Raw genomic sequence first — 22,511 nt, 5'->3', positions numbered from 1 at the left:
GTAACATTATTTTCCCACTGGCCCTCTTGGCCAGTCAATCTCAGATTTATTACTTTTTCCATAATTTAATGATGTTGTTTATAATTAGGAATGCACAATAATTTGCCAATATCTGATATAACATCTCATTTGGCCGATAACCAATACCAATATATCCCCCTTTTTTTTCTTATCTAATTTAGGTGATGATAAAGTCTCTTCTGTCGTGGAATTAACATCATATTATGCATCATACTAACATCATACTTTGCAAAATAAGAAAAAAATATTCAGCTTAGGGTTGATGTTTGGTACATGTTTACTTTGTCAGTAAAAGAAAATATCTGTTTGTCATATTGGGAGAAATCAGCCGACTCCAATATTTGATTTTAAAGCCGATACTTGCCGATACAGATGATGTGCTGATATTGTCACGCATAGTTATTTTCAAAGTTCCCTTTATATTTGGTTGTTGTTCTCGAGTTATTTATATTTAATGTCTACATAGAAAAATGCAAAAATCATGCAACAGTCACTGCTTTCCACCCAGAAATACTGCTGCTTCCACAAAAATAAAATGCCTCTTTTTCTTTTGGTAACCTTGTAAGTTTGTTTTGCTGGCTTTTTATTTTTCTTGAGGACCAATAAGAGTCTAAGGTGCCCTTAGTGTGCATCCCGTAATAGCATCTTTAACAGCTCTCATGTCACAGAGTGTGATTGGCTATCTCTTAAGTCAACGCTGATAAGGGTGTAATCAGTCAATTATTTTTTAAAATTTGGTAATACACAGTATTCTCCGTGCTTTTCTCATTAGTCTACCCCAAAAACATTTGACTCCAGTTTACTGAAAATATTAGAGCATCTTCATTATCCTTCACATCTGGATTTAGGTATCACTGGTCATTTAAATGAGTGTGGCAGCCAACAGGAATGAAGCAGCAGTTATTTGGTGTACTTGTGGATTACATGACATCATCAACATCAGAGCAGCAAAACTGAGTTTTGAGCTTTTGGGAATGGACTGAGTCGGCAGCTTGAGAAAAACTACAGTTGTCCTCCAGTCAAACCCAAAAGCCGGAACCGTTTTGCCCGGCCACACAGGCAGCTGTCACATCTGCCAAACGTACTGGAGACAGAGAAAAACACAAACGAGCAGATCAGAGGCTGGGTGGAGGAGTCTGTGGTATTAACTTCCTTAATAGTCTTTGTATGAAAGACAGAGTAGATAAATAGTGGCTTAAAGATTAAAAGAGAGAGTTGGTGGTGTTAGAGATTTGAAAGACTGGAGCAAATAAGAGGAGCGGTAAAAGAGAGAACAAAGAAAACAGGGAGAGAGTGAAGTGGAGGAGTGAAGGAGAGATGGGGGGGGGGGGGCAGCAGAGGGAGTGAGCACCACAAGTTGCCTGTGCTATCCACTAGGTCATGCTCATGAAAATTTTAATCAAGCTTTGCAGATAACAGCTTCTTCTCTATCCTAGCACATACATTCGTCTCTGTGTTTGTCAATGATTCATGTGTTTTATCCATCATAGAAAAAAAACAAAAAAAAATCCCCAAAACATTGTCAGAGTTTCTGAGTGCTGCCATTGTTTCCATGTCAGTCGCAAACTGCTTAAAATGCACTCTTTCAAATAACTCCTGTCCTGGCTGACCTGAATGGCAGCACACAAGCAGAATAAGAATAGCTGGGCCTATTAATAGAACAATTATGATAATGATTCATTGCCAAACACATTTATGATGGCCTACTTTTCACTCATGGCACTGATCAGTTCACCATGGTGAATATGTTAAACCAGTATTTCCCCCTTGTTTTTTGTTGTTGTTTTTTTTCAATCCTGCATTTTGAATTGCATAAGAAATGAACCAAAAATGTACTGAATTTTAGGTGTTTTCCTTCTTACTGTGCACACCGTTTCTCTGAACCGTCTGACTTTTGAAGATATGATTTTTATGTAGGTCATACTGAAGTTTGTGTTTATAGTGTGGGCATGCCATAAAGGCCTGCCTCAAATGGAGAGACAGATTGTGATGGAAGAGATTTACTTGATGTTTGAGATACTGTAGAGTAAAGCCGTATTTTTTGTCTTGGGCGTCTCAGTGTGTTTGAAAATGATCACAATCTACACTTACTCTTAATTTTCTTGGTCTTGTTAGTGTGTGTGGATATGTTCTTATAAAACAGTTTTCAGGCACGTCCCCAGCGTCAGTGTGTTTGGGTGTTTTCTTATGAGCCTGACTAACTCGTTTGGTGTAGTCACCTGCCTTCCTTATGTTAAGTATTTCCAGGTTCAGCTGGCTGTGTGACATGTACACAAAAAAGTACTTAATCTTTACTGTTTCATGTTGAGGAATAAAGTAAGCGTAGTTTGCTATGATGTTTAGATAATAGGCATTTTTGTTCTAAGCATTTTAAGACAACTGGCACTCTGTCATGAACATCACTATAGTGGATAGATTCTGCAGAAACGTGCTAATCCATGCACAGAAGTAGCTGCAGTGTGCACAGAGTTGCAAAACATAACCATTCAGTGTGAAATCCAGGGTACATGTGCATTAACCCAATTGGTCTCGCTTTTCTAACTGATGATGCTGTTATGTCATCAGCAGTGACACGCCGACATGTGTGAGGCGGTCAGCGTGAGTGGGGCAGAGTAGGTGCACATTGATCACTGTCCATATGAGGCAAAGAGGTTTTACCAGATAAATCTAAGTTGTTATAAACAGACTTCTTAACCATTTTATCCTTAATTTTAATTTACTTTGAATCCTTGCCATGGCTCCCTGTGGCCACCAAGTTTTATCAGGTCTCTTGTGAGAATGAGACAGCACACCCCATTGATATTTCCTGTCTAAATAAAGGTTAAATTCTTCATACTGTGATCCTCCATCAGTGTTACAGTGCAGATCCACAGCCATTTCTGATTCATTGACATCGTTGAGATCGACATTCTACGAAAGCAGCAAATCGTACTCGTTGCTGGTGTTTCGGTTTTATGAGAAAGCATTTTAACAGGTGGCTCGAAGCAAAATGCATTGTGGTTGCTCGTAGTGACGGCAGCTGTTGGAAACATGAACAGAACATGCATGTGTCTTTGTAGAAGCCTTCAATTTTAATTAAATCAATTTTAAATGCATAATCATCTGTTTCCATATATTCATATACATATATTCTCTGCCAAACATTTACTACGTCCAACCACAGATGCATTTGGCTGAAAGTCAGTCACCAGTTTATACAGTCACTTTTTAAGTTACTGATTCATCAGGGCTACTGACGTGCAGATTTACAAAGCCTACTGACACTGCTACTGTGATCCTTACATAAAGACAAAAGGTGGACTGTGATAAAATGACACATCAATGAAACAATTGGAAGTATGTAAAATAGCTTTTCTACAGACTATGAACTGAAAATTTGTGTACTGTATGTTTATTAAGAACTTGAGATTTCAATTGAACGAATAATTATACATTTTCATCCTGTTCATGTCTTTTCATTAATTGAAGTGTCACAGTTAAGGAAGGCTGCCTTAAGTTACATTTAATTGCCTTTTCTGTATTGTTTATACATAAGCTTACATTTAAATCACCAAAAACTGACTTTAGCCACCAAATCGGGGGCCTGGTGGCCTGTGGGCCCTGTGAGGCCAGAGATTGTAAATATTTGTGTCTATGCCTGCCGCCTCAGTGCCTGATCCAAGCTTTGTAGACACGTCCTATCTTTCTGCATTTTCTTTGCTCATGGATATTGACACATTTTGGTTTTGGGTGGAGCAATCTCTTAGTGATACTCCCCTCAAAGTCTTCATGCCCTGGGGTCAGAACAAGGTCCTCCTCCTCGTTTGTCCAGCAAACAAAGGTATATAAATATGGATGTTTTGCTGCTAGAGCCGGCTGTTTTGGAACTAGTTTTCACTGTCTGAGGAGTGACATTCAAGGATATTTGGACATTCACCTGGATAATTATTTTATTTGGTACAACCAGAATATATGTTCCCTCTTTGTTTTCTAAAGCTTTGTGGTTGTTTCGGAGTCCGCAAAAAGAGAAAGAAACCTGGTACTAACATGAAGGAAGTATTTCAGTCTGGTTCACTTGCGTCTTTCAAACTCAAAAAAGCAGTAAGATTTAAGGAAGATGAAGACAAACTTATGAAAACTGCCAAACTACACCACCAAACTGGATCCGATGACGATGACAAGACAGACAACTCCCCACCTCCCAGCTATAAACCCAAAGTCGTCCAAGGAGTCAAGCCCAACATTGTCCTTGTGGAGGGAATTAAATGTAGGTCACAGCTAAAATGCAAGGCCAGGCCTGAGGGATATGCGGGCCCAGGGTGCTCTATTGCTCTGGGGGAATGCAAGCGTAGGAAATAAACAGATTTTTCGCACATGGGTATTTTTAGAAGCTGGGTTGTGGCTGTGTGCATGTCTGTAGAGCCTCCTTTTACATTTTTCATGTGTTTTGATGCCATTGCGTTAAAAAAAGACGGCTAATTTTTTCTAATTCTTCTGTCATTTAAGCTCAGTTGCTGCCAAGCAGAGCACATTTTCCTCTCGCCTGCAAGTATTTTTGTCCTGTCCTCCAGAAAAATCTAGCACGGTTGAATTGATCATAATTTACCTTTCAGTCTCTCATTGTGTTGTGGGAGATGTTTCAGTGATGCATAATCGAATAATGTAGTCATTTTGGTCTTTCATATAATGTCACTGTCCTCTCAAATCTAATTTTAGTGTCATCTGTTGCCTTCACAAATGTCAGAAAACTCAGTCTGGAGTCTATCCCGCCACTAGAAGGGCAGATGCTCTCTTAAAATAGTGTGACATCAATTAAATATAGATAAGGTGCTTGGATTTGTCTGCCAGTGAGTGTTAGTTGTGCTTGGAGAGGGAAGAGGTGAAGATCTTCCATATATTAAGTGCGTTAGACCACTCTGTTTTGTTGTACAGTATTTAAATTATGGGGTCTATTTCAGGTTGTGTCTGTGGGTGGTTTGTTTGGTGCAAGACATACAAACACTTTTATGTCTAATTTATTTCCATAAAGGTAGAGTAAGAGGTGACCCATGGATGCAATAAACATGGAAGGAAGGAAAAATATGTCTGTGTCAAGTCTGAGGTGGTTGCTTTCTAAAGGAGCAGGAAGATAAAAATATGTCCAGTCATCTATCACGATATATGCTATTTAATATCACTTTGACGCTGTATATCATGATACAGTAATTGCTCTGTAAATTTAATTAGGATGTGGCTTAAAACAGCCATACCATACTACATTACATTTGATTATTTTCTTCTTTTATTTGGAATTTACATACAATCAAAAAAAAACCTGAAGGGACAATACTTGAGATAAAAACAAAAGGCTCTAAACAGTTAAGTTAAAATTCAATATGGAAACTCTAGGTCCCTGAGAACGATAATTTCACGTGTAAAAAGTTCCTGTATTAACAGCTTCACTCTCCTCCTTCATGTGTGCCCAAAGCACATTACCTAGCAAGGCAGATTGCAATATCATGAAAGAATCACGAGATCACGCAAAAAATGATGAGATCTGCTAAATAGCCTGCTCCGATTAGCTCCTGCAATGGAAACAGGAGTGTTATGTTCAAGACTATGGCTGCAACAATATGAGATTTTTATGGTATGATAAGCGTCTTAGAAAATATTGCTGTTTCACGGTATCACAGTATTACAGAATTATTATTATTATCAGTCAGAATGACCCTTGAAGGAATAAAACCAGAATGTCTACTTTTGTTTAAACAAATGTTTCATCGCTAAAATAAAGACTTGTAAAAGTCTCTCTTTTAAAAATAACTAAAGCGCAGATTCTCTGCCCAGTTGTTTATTTTCTGGTTGTTTTTTTTCCCAGAGCTGTAAATAAGCAAATGCACACGGTATGATAATCATCAACTTTCATATCAAGGTATACCTAAAAACTGGTATTTCGCTACAACCCTAGTCAAGACCACCTAAACTGATACCAAGACATGACCAAGACCAGAGTGCATTGAGACCGAGACAAGACCAAAACTTTGAGGGGTGAAACCGAGTCAAGATAAAAAAAATTAAAAGGAATTGCAGAGGTGAATGCATGTGTGGGAATTTCCCTTTGTTTTCTATGAGCAAACAAATACAGACAAACGCTGAGTAGCTGAAATCAAATTAATCGTCTTTAACCCTCTTTATTTGCACAGCCAATTTAGTGATATCCCCGCAGTTGTAGTCTTGACCAGTCTTGAAATACAAAAACAAAACCAAGACCTTAAAGTGGTCTTGAGACCAAGACCGATCTCAGGTAATACAAAACTTAAAGACAGTATTGCCAGATCTCTACCAATGGAAAACAATTCTACTGTTGTATCGCCAAACCCTAATTATAGATTTGTTATAGATTTGTTATTATTATCCATCTCAATAGCTAACTAACTAGAATAACAAACTTTTTACTATTGATGTTCCGAAGTCGCGTTCAATATGACACCACATCATGGTATCATCCTATTTGAACCTCAAACTTCAAAGTTGAGTTGATTCAGTTGAGATGATGGGAAGTTGACTGAAAAGAGACGATTTGGTATTGATCCAGTGCAAGCTGAGTGACAGTGGAGACACACTGGGAGAGGCCAAGGTCACAGCGAGGGTTGTGACAAGTTGCTGTCATGTATTGATTGTGGTTTGAAAGACATCACATTGTAACCAGATGCTTTGTGTAGTTGATAATCCAGTGATACTGTGGAGACGATCGCTTTTTTGACTTTTAGTTCAAGGTCACGGTGACACCTAAGATTTTGCTACTGTCTTTTGAAAAGGCAAAATACTCTCACAAGCCAGTTGTGTTTACAATCAAAATAATTAGCTTTGGAGGTTTTGACCTTTCAACGGGATCTCTGCGCGTTTGATTCTGATCTAAGTATGATCTAAATAATGTCTTTAAAGGCATACTAATCAATTTTTTACCCCATGCATCCGAAAAAAAACTCAAAAGGCAACTTACAGAATCAAAGCTCTGAAATACAGTATCATCTGTTTACCATGTGCTTATGGCTTAAGTGTTAACAGTTACCCAGACAAAGATCAACATGAGCATCCTGTTGGAAACTCTTTTTCTCAGCAATTAAAGTAATTATCTTATATTAACTAAAACGATTAGCTCTGGTATAGTGCACCTGTATGGCTGTCAGGATATCTAACTTCACGTATGGTTGGTTTACTTTGGCTCTGCTGCTTTGTGCTGGGCAGGTTGTGCACACTCTACCTGCTTGATCTAGTTTCTTTGGAGCGTCTGAGTACAGAAAAAGAATAGCCTTTAAGAGGCGATGAGCTGCAGGGTCGTGTGATGCTTTTCATTGAGGTCATGAGTACTGGTAGCCCTTTTCACAGCACAGGATGTTATGTGATTGAAAGTTTTCATTGATTATATTACTCAGTGAAGCTTTGAATTTGCACAAATATGAATTGATGTCAGACATATAAGGTTATATTATGCTTTGGATTCATGTTGAGGTAAATAGAAGTCAGTGTGGCAAATAAATTCTTTCACAAGGACTAATAACCATTCCCAGAAATGTAATAGGCAGAAGGTAAGCTGTTTAAAGCTTCACTCACAGTCAGTGGTTACTTTTGTTGTTCAATAAAGGTTAGTAGGGATATCAGTAAATGAGGGACTCAGTTTAACAGCATTGACAACTAATTGCAGATTGTTCTCTTTGTCAAGCAAAACTTTAAGCTTGGCCATGGTGAACAGAGGTATTTGAAAGACACAGATTAAAATTAACAGATATCCACTAAGCAAAATAACAAGTTAAAAACTGCCAAATGCTAAAATCAAGAATTAAATAATCGTAATGCGTACTGTCGTGCATACATGAAACATTGCATCATTCATACTAAATGGCTGATGGTGCTTGATGTTAAGTCCTTAGTACTTTCATACCCCTTTTCCACTAATATAGAATGGCTTCTTTTTAGCTTATCTCATTTTGAACCGTACGGGGCATTTGGATCAAAAATAAATTGGTTTGGAACCTGAGAAGTTGGTGGCAGGTTTTCCTCGACCTCACGTGTGAATATCAGCAAACATGTCATATTATACAGCTTAGGGAAGAGAGAATGTCTCATTTATAGTTAGTCCACCCTTGTTTTTTCATAAAAAAAAAAAAAAAATCGTGCATGTAGTCAATTTGATGGCCATCTTGGTGCTACTGTTTACTTCCATTGTGCATTGTGGAACAACTCAACATCCATTGATTAAACATCCTTGTTTACAGTGGTTCTGCTCAAAATTGGACTGCAGGCTGGTTCACAAAAAACACCCCCCACCATGATCCCACAAATTCTAAACAGAACCGGTTTATGTACCAGAGGTGGTGGTGGAAAAAGGGTGCCGGTGCTCTCCCTCATAGCACAGGAGATGGGAGAAGCCATGTGGACGTAGTGGGGGGCAGCAGAAGGACTGATTAGACATTTTTGCCAGGAAAGCAGTTGATTAGGAGGTCAGTGAGTTCAGAAGCTTAACAGCCATGGGGATAGACGCTGTTTCTCTGCCCTGCTGTTCTCGCTGGGGGGCGATGGATCCTCCAAGAAGATGGAAGAGGAACGGATACATTATGGGAAGGATTAGAGGGATCCTTGATAAAACAGGAGGCTTTTTTGTGGATGCTGAGAAGTCTGAATGATGTTTGCTGTTGTCCCTGCTATGTGCAGGGAGAGTTGCAGGCCATTACCAGATATTTAGCTAGTGCATTTTTAATGGTGCCTCTGTACAATGTAGACAAGATCAATGCTGGAAGTCTTGCCTGTCTCAGTTGCTGCAAGAATTTGAGCCTTTGGACCATATTAGTTAGGAAGGATGGGATGTAAGGGTCTAGGTAAGGTTCTCAGTATTTAAGTACTTCAGAGTTTTTCAACTGCAGTCATGCTGATATCCAGTGGGGTTGATCAAGATGGGCCTTGTTGAATTCTATTGTCCCCTGTTTTGTTTTAATCAACTTAAGAAACAAATCATCTTTGCACCTTTCCACCACCACTGATGATGCCAGTCACGGCATGCAGAGAAGTGAACTCAGCATGCATCCCTGCACTCAGTGTGTTGTTAACTGTTGATGGGGACCCTGACTTGACTGTGCAGAGTTACGACTTAGCTGACAAAGCTGAAGACGGACAGACTGAATTTCAGCTCTTGTCTTGTGGTCCAGGACAAGTCGCTTCAAGCAGTTTGCCCTGACTACTGTGAGAGAAACAAGGCAGTAATTGTTGAGACTCTTATCCTTTTGGTTTAGCAAAAGCATTAAACATTTTACCCAAATACTTGTAGCATTGTGCTAATTTTGCATTACAAGCTTTGAGACATGGGAGAACATGCTTGCTGCCCTGATGAACTTTTCTAAAGTGCCCGAACTCTCACTGTGCCGCTGGGGACTCATTCAAAGCTATATCCCACTGGCCAAGTGTCTATTTTAGCGGCATTAATGCTTGAATATCTAAATGTCAGACCAAACAATGGGAAACATTTTGAGAACAAAGGAGAAGCAATAATATCTGTTTAATTATTAAATTACATAAACAACATCGGTATGGCAACACTTTCAGAAGGTGGGGAGAAACAATTAATATGAGTTGTAGTAATGGTAACAGGGTCCACTCCATAGTTCCCTTTCATGTTATGGCTTTAATGTGGTTAGCCCAAACTACAATATGACTATTTAGGGTTGAGTAACTGCAGATACAGTGTGGTGGTGCTGAGCAATATAGCCCAGTTTATCTACGTTAAATCTGCATAGGCTCTGCGTAGATGCCCTATGCAGATTTAACCCATAGCCTGATGTACTCCTCCCCAGAAAGGTAACTGCGGTGCAGGAGAATATATATTTTTTTTGTAAACTTTTGTAAACTGAAAACCATTAGTGGATTTTATCAACTTTTTTTCCCTAAATAAAAACAAAACAGTCACTTGGGGATTCAATATATCCCCCATAAAATAATATGATATGAGTAGAAGAAAAGTTCGCAAGCCACCTGGCTAATTTATGCAATGTCAGATACCGTTGACATAAGCTACAATGTTAGCATGCTTTATTTGTGGGGAAAACATGCCAAGCAAACACTTCTAATTTTTTTGTCTTGTAATCTTGTGAGTTGGAACTGAAACTTTTTTACATTTGCTGAATGTTAAATCATGCATTTTTTCAGTGTTTTTTTAAGCATGTTAGTTGTATTAATCAAACTTTACTGCACTTCACTTCACAAAGACTCAAAATACTGGCATAAAAATAACCAACCATTGTTTTTGCGGTATAATTGCAGAGCAATGCAGAGCTGCAGACACACCCCTGCACAAGTATACATAGATGAACAACGGCTTAGGCCACTTCTGTATTCTACATCGGCTCTGCGTATTCAGCTATAAATAAATGAGCCTTAAGTTGCTGTCCACATTGTGGGGGTCTAATCTGGTCACCATAGGTGGTTCACAGCATAGACGGGGCAGTTCTCCCACTGTGGCTGTTATGATAATGAAACTGTGTGTGTGTGTATGTGTGTGTGTGTGTGTGTGTGTGTGTGTGTGTGTGTGTGTGTGTGTGTGTGTGTTGCAGGGGAGATGGGTGCATAAAGCTCCATTAAGTGATTACCCTCCACCCACAGCTCCCGTTTAGCCCCAGACCATGCCATTTGGCGGCCATGCACCTCCTCCTCATTGTCAATGGGTGTGAGTGTGAGTTTGTGTGTGTGTATGTGTGTGTGAATGTGTGTGTACATGTACATGTGTATCTGCTGGCTGGCAGGGGGTGGAACAGCTGCTGATTATAACAGGAGGTGTTTCCTCCCCAACCCCTTTTTGTGGTATTACAAGCCAAAGCATGTTTGCCATTCACAAACACACAAGCCATAGCACCCCTCTGTGACTGTTGGTATCTGAGTCAACCCTCTGCTGGATTGCCAGAGGGAAGCGGTGGCTCAGCATTATGCCCTCGTCTGAGTGAAGGGACAGGCAAGATCACAGACGTAGAGATAAGAGGACAGAACCGATGATCAGAGGTCCGTATGTTCGAACATAAATCTAAAAATATCATGTACACAAAGTAGTCATTCATTATCTGCTGATATATAGAAGGACATACATGCTGTTTTTCAGAAGCACCCTGCTTTACATTCATGTAGTCACACCTCATCCAGTATGAATAAAGATATTACATTTATATCTCTAGTGTTCAGATCATTTTCTAGTGTTTTGAGGCTCCAACCCAACAGCATTCTGATCTTTAGCCAGCACATTTTTAAATTTTAAGTTTTGGCATATGCCATATTAGTATTCTGCACACATGACAGTTTCCCATAATGCTCTCTTTTGTTCAGCAGTAGAGTTATTGCACTCTGGCTCCCAACTGTCTCTTGCCCCTCTACAGAGAATCAAATAATGCTCGACTAATTGGCTTGCTAGTTAACATTTGCAATGGCGCTGACAGCAAACATGAGCTTTGAATATTTTTCTGTGCGGTGTAAAGTGGGTGGACACAATAATGTGAACGCCTGCACAATGCATTGTGATTTAATATAAAATAATGCCTATGAAGATACTGCCTTTGTAAGGGCGTATAATGTTTGATGCTTGCCAAGTTTTTGCTGCTTTTAGTCCAATATTGTTATGAAGGGATTGATTGGAAATGTGGCGTGTTAAGCCCCTTTTCCATTGGACAAAAACTCACGAACACCCACTAACATCTGGCTTTAGTATTTAGTGGGACAAATGATTCTGCAGTAGTCACGGGTATTTATAGGTTTCAGCACGGATTTGCACCAATTGTCAGTGATGGAAATACAATGCAACAACGTGCCACCACAAAATACCAACCGTTTCCATCTGAGCAGTGCTTGAGCATCATCCCAGATTTAGTCTGCCTGAGTTTTAGAGAGAGCCTGATTATGTAACAGTTTTTTTTTTTTTTAAAAAGTAACCATTGTCACATTTTTCACTGGCCTCCATGCTGCTTTCTACTGTTTACTCACCTGTTTCCCAGCCTGTCCTTCATGTTGAAGGTGACACACCAAAGAACAAAACAAACTGAAAGACTTACTTGTCTGCTGCAGAGCCTTGTAAATGACTGTCTCCTGTTTTTAATTGGTTTTCCAGCGTTTAAGAAACTCACATAAATCATTTTGGTGGGAAAATCTATTAGAAAAAGGAGCAGAAGCTTTAATTTTGGTGTGTTCTTAGAGCAGACAATTTTACAGGCACAGAGCTAAAATTGTAAAATGTAAATATGTTAATCTTTGTAATGTATCTGCTGCAGTGTTTTTGTATTCTTGTAGCTATCTGCTTGATAATGTATGAACAACTCTGCAGTAGTTGAGAACGTATACAGAGGAAATGAATGACTGACACTGAAACAAAGAATGCCTTGAAGGACAGTGTTTTACAGACTTGGTAAAAGGTTAGGTTTAAGTACATTACGGTGGCAACACAAAAGAAAGATGAGGTTTGAGGTTGAATACTCAAGGTAAACTAATGGTAAACAATTTGGTCGCTGCTTTTAAAGTGTCACCTTTTGTTGCCCGGCCCTGTAAGCCACCTTTGTCAACAGTTTACTGTAAACTTATTTCAACTGAGGTCGTTGCAGTCCATGTAATTGTGACTGTGAGTGTTTTTTCACTCCTTCTCACTTCTCTCCAATTTTATTCTCAATCAATATCTCTCTGTTCTTTCCAGCCTTCCCCCACTCTCATTTTTCTTGCACATGCATCATTTATGCTTTCTCATACGGGCCAGGCCTTTGAGTCATACCACTGTGGTACTTCATATTTCTGTCGTGGAAGTGAAAAGGGAGTTGCGAAGGCAGAGGAAACTGTGTAGAGGACTGCGTCATCACTGGAGGACAAACTTCCCCACGTTACCTCCCCACATCTCTCGCTCTCTCACTCTCCTATCCTTCCTGGGTTGTCCCTAGCAACAGCAGAGACCCAGTGGCAATATGCATGAAGACAAAAAAAATACTTCCCTTCTTTTTTGTTTCTTTGTTGTTGTTTTTTTTGAAAGATTCAGTCCCAGAGCATTTATATTTGTGTGTTATAAATTTACAGATTACAGTACATTTTCTGTGGGTTTTTATGGGGCATACATGCATTTGTTTTGATACAGCAGTAGTGGCTTTGAGCTTGCTGCACTACAGTACAACTGCCAATATCTCAACATGTGTTTCCTTTATCATCCTCTTGAATTGCTAATGATGAAAGTTTTTTTATTATATTGTTGTTGTTGTTTTTTTTGTACAACGCCCACCCACCCATTTCAGCTGGTGAAGATGTTGAAGCTGTTAAACCATGAGCCAGCTAGCAGTAGACGAACACCCTCACAGCAAATCTCCAAGGCTTTATTATATGTGCCAGTAGCTGGATTATGCTAACTCTTAGCTCGCTCCTTCTCTCTCTTTCTCTGTATTTAAGTTGTCATTTCGCTTACCCAAATCCAACTCTGGGCAGGAGTCTCTATGCATGACTCTTAGTCCAAACATGTCTCTCCTTTTCACTCTATTTCACAGCTTTGGTCAATGGAGCTATTGTGGGAGGGAGTATTGAATTAATTAGGCCTATAGCGATGACAGTGTCTCATCCCTGGGTCTGAGCCAAGGCTCTGCTTTTCTATCCCTTTTGAAACACTGGTCACAATTCCACTTCCTATTTGGTTTTCTAGGAGCAGCAGCATCTAAATAGAGTCCAATCAATGGCCACTTTTGTGTGGGAAGTGAACTGACAGTCGGCTGAACACTCGGGCTTGGCTGAGGACTCTCCAAGGTTGACGTTCTGTAAAGGACTCGGTGCCTGGGAATGAGCGGACTGACTGTTTGTTTGATGGACTTCAGATGGGATTTGTTTAACTTTAGATCAATTTCCTCTTACCGCACAAGTATCTGGTCACAAATAGTAGAGTTTGGAAGTTTATGCGTGGGAAAGTGTGTATGATGAAGAGGAAGATATGCCCTTTCAGTGTGCCCTTTACAATAGAGACTAGATAGAGAGTGTAATAGAATATACAGGGTTGAAGCTGGGTGATCAATTTGTGTGACAGAGTTAATGTCTTCAAGCTAGGGCTTGGCTATTAGTCGAATTTAATTTTGACTTACCATTTTGGCTTCAAATGATTAAAAACAAGATAATTGAGATAAAACGATTATTGTGCAGTATTCCGTCTCACAATGATGCTCCCGTTTTGTATTTTGTTAAATCCAGCACGCCCCTCTCCTAAGCGGTGGTCAGTGTTGCAACTTGGTGACTTTCCCATTAGATTTAGCATCTTTTCAGACCTTTTTAGTGATTCTATTTCAACAAAGTCACAGGAGACTACCTGAGCAAGGCATTCAGACTATAACAAAAAAAGCGAGAAATTTGTTTGCAATATTTTATTTGGTGATTCATTCATGCATGCTGCTCACAGTAATTGCAATCCAAAATTCTAATGCAGAAAGCACAAGATGCTGTATTTATATTAAGATATTATATCATGTAATTTATTTTATCTATTTCTTTACATTTATTTTTTATTTGCTTATCAGTTGAATTTCATTGCAAGTTTGAGAAAATCAATTTCTAAAATGCCATTTTTTTTTTTTAAATACTTAAAAATAATTATGTTATGTTTCCAAAGTCAGTGGGTAGGTTAATTGTTTGTAGGGATATAGCTGCCATTTTCAACCAGCTTTGTTATGTGGGAGGTATGAGAAATGAACCATGATGAACCTCCATCTTTTCTACACATACTGGCGAAAAATTCTCCTCTTCCTCTCAAACTCAAACCAAACTGTGATCAAACAATAAAACATATTTTTGCCTCATGTTTTACTTTAATACAAAAATTGCGGCCATCCAGATGCCATATTGTTTTTGGATGGGCAACTCACATTACATCATCCACCGGTGGGAGTGTTTATTGGTCGGGTTGCAGCACAGTGCATTCTGGTAGTTGTAGGTTTTCTTCCTCTTGAGCCAAGCCAAATTTTCTTTGGATTTTTTGGTCATATAGCGCCAATGTCAAAAGTCTTTCTTCAGTATAGACAGCCTATTTTTATGTACAGACCATCTTTCCACCAGTAAAATATTTATTGAAATAATCTTGATCTCAATGCTGACCAAAATATTTAGGATTATGATTTTTTTTATAATCAAACAGCCCTACTTCAGACAACATGCATGCTTTTCTACATGTACTGTATGCTTGCCTGAGTGTAATGCGTGCCTGCTTAGGTTAGGATCTGCACATCTGTGATTTATCACCAGTGTCACTAAACATGGCTGCAGTGGGAGCCTCTCCCCCTATCCCCACACATCTATTTTTACCTGCTTATTGCTTACCAACCCACTGGAGACAGAGTGATTGGGTGATAAGACAGATAGATTGAGAGATGGAAGAGAGGGAAGGGAAGGGAAGGAAGCAAAAATGGGAAAGCACCTCTGTTGTCGGCAAACAGATGTCTGTCAGAGCAAAATGAGAAACATTATTTGCCATGAGCACTGTCTGTATGCTTACATTTATTCCATTTTTCAAGCCACTGACAGAGTAGGTTTTTTTTCTGTAATGGGATACAAAAAAATGCAGTAGAGAGTGAAACACCTAGCCAGAGAACTTTGTCAGACAGTATTGTGGAAATATGTACCAGTGAGGCAAGCAAAAAAAAAAAAAGCAGACTGCTTTAAAGAGGACCTATTTTGCTTTTCCTTATTTTCTGTCATATATATAATTTTACAGTGTCGGATGTTCAGATCAAACGTGACCAAAGTTTCAAATAATGAGGTTAATATTTGAAAAAGTAATTAATGTGAGCAAAAACCTGAGGCTTCAAACAGCTCTGAATACTTTTTTTCTGCTTTGGCTACAAGCTGACATCAGCTTGTGAAGAAATCTTTACTCTGTACCATCATCTGCTCCAGGCATGCTGCTACAAGTGTTTACATTATGTAGCCTGCACTGATATACAAAACTACATGCTGTCGTCGGGGAAAATGCAATATTGGTTGCTGATGTTGTTAATTTCTCAGTTTCTAACGTTCTCCGTTCCAGTCATTCCCCAGCTACACTGTTGGTGCAGAGACACCATGTTAAGGAAGACTCAGAAACACTGACCAATCAGAGCAGTTTGGACTTTTTCGGAGGGCGGACTTAAAATTAAGAGTTTCAGATAGAGTGAGAATACAGTTCCAGCACAACCAGTATGAGGAAAATATAGTGTGTTTGAACAGGAAATCATGTTAACGTGTTCAAGTAGAAACCCAAATTACAACTATGAACCTGAAAATGAGCACAATAGGTCCCCTCTACACAAAAATCATTTGCAGTGTTGTCACCTCAGTATTGTCTCAGCTGTATAGCTGTTTACCATTGACACCACACTGGCCAACTGTCAGCAGTCATTAAAGACAAGTGCTAGAATCTCAAAGGCTACATGCCAAACCACACACACATTCACACACACACACACACATATGGCAGGATCCCACTAAGGTGCTACTACGATACCTCGCACTCTACCTTAGTGTGAAAAAAGATTGTAACAAACAATGGAGCATGTCCCCTTTGGGATGTGGTTTTTATCTACCAGTATTAAAAACCGCTCATAGCATTGTAAATCTCAGAGACACTTTGTCTCCCCTGTCGCATTTACCTTTAAGCCTGGAAATTTGGAAAGTATACGCAAGATGGCTGAAGATAGATGGCTGAAAAATCAGTTTTCACATACAGTGACATAAAAAAACTGAGTCAGTACAAAAAATGAAGATGGAAGCAGTGTTTCCACTGAATTATTACACACCAGCTGTGACTAAAATCTTGAGCTGTGTTCCTTGATGTTAATTGTAGTTAACTAACTCCCACCCTGTCTCTGATTCATTATCCAGGTACAACTCGCGCCCCACGTGAAGGAGAAGTTCCTGGTGTGGACTACAACTTCCTCTCAGTGGAGGACTTTCTGGAGTTGGAGAAGAGTGGGACCCTGTTGGAGATAGGAACATATGACGGTAAATTTCAAAATCACACATTTGGTTGGGTGTATTGTGTGTAACTTGTACAGATTGAAACTTGCAGGGGTTTTCTAGTTTTCGGATACCATGGACATCTAGGACAATAAATATCAGTGTTGATTTAACCAGAACTTGCTGGCTAGGGCTGCAAGGGTATGTTGATTAATCAAATAGTTGTCACTTAGCTTTTGAATTAATTGCGAACTACACTGATAATGAATTAGTCCATTTAAGTAGAAGAGGTCAAAATTCTCTGATTCCAGCTTCTAAAATGTGAATATTTTCTGGTTTCTTCACTTCGCTATGACAGTCAACTGAATATATTTGGCTTGTGGACAAAATAAGAAATTTCATTTTAGGCTTTGGGAAACACTGAATTTCAATATTTGCCATTTTCTTATATTTTTAGACCAAACAACTTATTGAGTAATCAAGGATATAATTGAAGATAACGTGACAATGAAAACTTGTTGGCTTCATTGTTAGCTTGCGAACATACAGATGCAGTGGGGCACAGTTGCATACTTTCATTCAAACGCTCTTAATCCTTCTATGACGCATGCACTGGATATTTGTAGCTGTATGTAGGAATTCTCAGACACAACTCTCCCTGTTTTTGTCTTAACTGTCAAATGGCATTGAACCTGACTGAAGTCCCTCTGTCCCTCCAGCCAATGCGTAAACTCGCCCACTTATGGTACATCGTCAGCAAGCAGGCATGTTGTGTCCCTGTCCAAGCCAATCAGCCTGCTTCTGGACAGGTGCACCTGTTAGCACAGCAGGGGGGAAGCATGTCTCCTCACTGTCTCCAACCAGCATTCAAAACATGCCCGCCCCCGCCAGAGTCAAGTTTTGGTGTCAGTCCCTTTGAGTCAAAAAGCACACTATTCACTCTAGATTGTGGTTGCATCAACATTCACATTAACAAAAATACTTTACAGAACGACGGATGTACTTTCTGAGCAGATAGTCACCTTAGTATGCCATAGTGTAATACTGCAGGATTTTTCTACGAAAGAAAAATTTAAATTCTCTTGCTTTTTTGTGTGCACTGCAATTGCTATTACTCTGTCCACCTTTAATTTAGGCCAGCCTGGCCTCCCCAACATGTTTACCTCCTGTTTGGGGCGTTATTGAAAGTAGCTCTTGGACATATTGGAAAACACGAGCTAAAGTAGACGAGGAGATTTAGTTTTAAGGTTGAAAGGTTTCTGACAGACTTGATATGCTTTGTGTTTCATTTAAGCAACATCGTAAAGACATGTTCATGAAATTTTGATGCAGCGAGTGTTGGATATATAGAGGCACTGGGCAGATGCCAGTGCTAGTGTTTGGTTGATGCGATTTGTGTTGCCAACTGTGTGTAAACCTTGTAGGTCAGGTTGAAGGCTTTTGGGTTATAAGTGATTGACAGTTGCCTTGCTACATCATCGTAATCACAGACTACCTATAATGCAGATTGTTGTCCTTTATATTTACCCAGTTCTCAAGTATTTGCTTCGTTCTAGCTGCCAAAACTCAAAAAGTCTACATAATGATGTTGGTGAAAAAAGTTGTCATGTGTGGGTTGTCTGACCTTGGAAGGTTTTAATAATCAATTCCAAGCCCAGCGATCACCATGCCTACCAACATTTGACTTCATACAGGGTATAAACTTTATACAGAGATTGTTCCTGATGCTTCTGTAAAACACATTAGACATTCAAATTAAATCAAAATTATTAATCTGTACAAAACAAGTTTCCACCAGTAAAAATGCATTTTCTTACATGCTACACCGCACAGCAGGATAAACTGTAGCATCTAAACAAATGCATTTTCCATTTAGTACTTTTTGGAGAAGAAAATGCAATATTATTCCCACATGCCGGCCATAGAGAAAACAAACAAACAAACAAAACAGAAGGCTAAATAAAAGTCAGTGTTGTAAGGAACTGAAAACGTTTTGAAAAACCGCTCTTTACAACAAAGCCAAAAAAATTAATTTCAGTGATCATGACACAAAGTGTGTGTCACCTGCAGCATACAACAGTGTGCTGATAAACCAAAGTCACGTCTGACAAACTGGAAGCACTGTAAACAACAACACTAGCATGTAAAACCTCTGTTCAGTCAGATAGTGTTTAATTGTCTGCTGTGTCCACTGAGCTTGTTCACTGTTGCAAAGCGATGGATTTCCCTCTGATAACAAGCTAGGAGAAGCAGACAAGGCCGAAGGACTTCTGTTTAGGAACTAGCTCACTCATTTCCACTGATGACCATACAAAGGAAATCAGAACCTTTCAAATTTCTTGCTGTCACTTTAAGGGCTTTGATGAGCTTTAAAGAAACTCGTCAGGTGACATGATGTCAGACTGCCAAAGCCTGAGCCAGCTAAACTTTGCCAGCATAATTCCACCCATTGGATTGATTTTAGATAGCATGCAGACGTCCTGGAAGCAAAAGAGGCGTAACAGACATGATGTGTAACAGAAAAGTGTCAGCCTTTATTGTGATATTTAAAGTATGTGTCGGACAGCGCTTTCTAAACAATAACAATAGCATAACATGGCAATAACAATCATTTACCGACCCTGTTTTATGGTGCCTGATCTTGTCCTTTGCTTTGACAGTAAGGAGCTCCCAGACTTAATCATTGCTCCAATTTACAGACATTGTCGATTGTTGTTCTTTTTCTTTGAGTTATTTGCTAACTGCTGCTAGCTTCCTTTTAAAATCTACGTCACATGCGTAATATTTTATCAAAACGTCTTAATTGGCGTTGTTACTACCTCCACTGCAGGTAGAGGTGCGGCAGCTCTATCCCTCCATTCTTGATCGTAGCAATGCAACATTCCCTTCTTGAACAGGCAGCACAACGCAGGCTCTAGAAAGGGAAGGGATGACAGTAAATTGGAGGGAGGATGTATCTGTCAAGTGTGCTCAACTCACAATTCAAATATTTTCTGGAGCATCCAAAGGCAGCACTGGCTTGCAACTGCGGGGCTGTGTTTAGTCAGTAAAAACTTGGGTGATGTTTCAGTTAACACTTTACCTAATTCAGTTTGTGACTTGAGATGACGCTTCAGATGTTAACACAAATTTTTGTTGTGTTTGAATGCGTAAGGATACAACTGATTAATTACTAAAATAACCAAACAAATAGTTTTGAGGTTGTGACACACCAATCCAACATCAACATCATCTGAGCTGCATGGCCAATCAGAGTAATTTAATTTACTGACGGGCTCCTTGGCTGCGGCCACTGATTTCGGGGAAAAAGACGACGAGGGTTGATAAGGGCCAACGGTGCAGGACACACCGTAGCGACGAGGGCCCTGGTCACTTGTCATCAGCTAAACGTGGGCAGACGGCCAACTGTGTCAGCTTCCCTTTAATGTGTGGAAATAAACCGTAGTGGTGTATAAACTACAGATGATGAAAAAAGACCATTTACCCGAATATTTCTGTCATGGTTGACTGTAGGTTTTATGTTGTGAAACTGAAACTGTAAACTTCATACCATGAATCATCTGTATAGAGGCTTATATACCTGTCTTCAACAGTAAAATCATAATACCATTTTTGTTAGTACTTTTGGCCCATGCTGAATTTTAGGACAGGATTTATCATTCAAGGACTATTTTGAAAGCTGCTAATAAACACTGTCCATGGCAGACATGGCAGATTTTATTAATGTTATCAATTACACCTTTCCTGCTAAGACTTGCCAAAAAATGTCTGCTGGGAAAAAAGTCTATTTCCCTTTGAAGAGTTAGTTTGCCAATTTCTTTTTTGACTGTAATTTTGCCACCTGGGCAAGAGGACTCTTTTTTTCATTGCTTTAATATTTTGGATGACATCCTGTCGCATTAAGATGTTGTATACTCTGCTCTGAAGATGGTTCAGTCTCCTTGGGTCTGCCTGGTCTAACTCTGGATGAGAATGACTCAGTTTGGGGGAAAAAAAAACAGTTCTGCATGTTTTGTTCTCTCGCCTTTGAAACTGTCAGTTTATCTGAGATGTGGTAGTGGCACTGGAGGACATTTTGGCTGCAAACTGCTTCACTAAATGTCTCCAGATAATTTTATGAACTACTTGGAGGAAAACTACCACTGTGTGTCTGAATATAAAACATTTCATGGTATCAAATCTTAAAAATATAAACCTTACTTGAGTTGTAATAGTGAAAGTGATGGAATCCTGTTTGAGTAACATAATTTGAGTAAAACATTCAGTAGTTTTTGGTAAGTTAAAACAAAGGGATATGACCTTTATTTGGGTCAAACAAGAATTTAGCTTTGCCTCAGATTCACATTTTTTCCCACAGACAAATTCAGTCTCTCAATTTGCATACAAAGACTCTACACTCGCATACACACACAACGCTTGACCCCTCCTGCTGAAATGCCCTTCTTTTCTCTGTCTTCTTCTAATCCCCCCTTCCCTGCCTCCTTCTCTCGTTGCCTAGGTAACTATTATGGGACGCCCAAGCCACCGGTGCAGCCCCCCGGTGGGAAAGTGATTAGCAGTAGTGGTAGCAGCGGTGATGCCCCACTGCCAGACGGGCTCAGCGATAGCCTGCCGGGCTCGCAGCACTCTACTCCCCGACGCACCAAGTCCTACAATGACATGCACAATGCTGGAATAGTGCCTGGAGAGCAGCAGCAGGAGGACGACGAGGACCTTCCTGACATGAACAGTAGCTTTACAGGTATGTACAAGGGACAGGAGGCCAGAGGAAAAAGACACGCATGTTGATGGTAATGAGAGGACAGTGGAATCGATGGATGTCTTACAGGTTTTAGCTTATATTTGTGTCACAAGGACCACAACAAGAGCAAAGTTTAGAAATTTTGAGATTGCCAGAATAAAGCCTTCAAAGTGATGACCAGGCATGTTTTTCTGCATGATGTAAAGTGAAAATATGACCCTGCTGATAGAACAAAAAGCCCACTGGCCTTTGCAACCTGTTTACAAATCGATCCCTCTCAGAGCCTCCAGCTTCATGCAGATGTAGTACTAAATAGCTGGAATATGCCTTTATTGGTTTTTGACATCAACTTCAAGCAAGATGTTCGATAAGTGAATTAGAACCATAAAAGCAACCCGCCAAACACAAAACATATTACAAGATGTGACGCTGAAAATTGATCACTCTGATCATGCAGTAATAAAATGCAATGTGAATGCTAAACCTCCCCAAAACAGTTGATTTGAAGTCTGTACTCAAACTGGGCTCTGAAACAGCCTGTGCAGTCCTTTTCTCTGGCTTTTTGGCTTAGGACGGACGTGCATTTTTGTTGTAATGCAGCTTCACACGGTGAGCACGGAGGTGAAATCCAATAACAAGCAGCAAACTCAAGGCACATTTGAAACACATTCTGAAGCCAGGTGTAAACAGCAGTCCATCTGCGATGGATTTTGGCACAATTTTCATTTATTTGGATACAAAATACTCGGCCGGGACAGGCCTCAGGCTGGTAGTATACTTCAAACTAAATTAAATTTGGCATCTTCACACAGGCAACAGCCAATCTGAA

General features: G+C 39.6%; 1 protein-coding gene across 10 annotated transcripts in view; it reads left to right on the top strand.

The window, feature by feature from the left end:
* Positions 1–22,511, top strand: part of magi1b (membrane associated guanylate kinase, WW and PDZ domain containing 1b) — a 170,020-nt gene that overhangs the window by 91,373 nt on the left and 56,136 nt on the right. For all 10 annotated transcript variants that reach the window (XM_042502584.1, XM_042502614.1, XM_042502608.1 and 7 more), the window contains exons 3-4: positions 16,867–16,986; positions 21,440–21,682. In XM_042502584.1, coding sequence (XP_042358518.1) covers positions 16,867–16,986; positions 21,440–21,682 — 363 coding nt within the window. The remainder of the gene's footprint in view (positions 1–16,866; positions 16,987–21,439; positions 21,683–22,511) is intronic.

The sequence above is a fragment of the Plectropomus leopardus genome, chromosome 2 (assembly GCF_008729295.1).
Source record: "Plectropomus leopardus isolate mb chromosome 2, YSFRI_Pleo_2.0, whole genome shotgun sequence".
NCBI classification, from domain to species: Eukaryota; Metazoa; Chordata; class Actinopteri; order Perciformes; family Serranidae; genus Plectropomus; species Plectropomus leopardus.
Note: the sequence above shows the minus strand (reverse complement) of the source record. Positions and strands in the feature narration are given on the sequence as shown.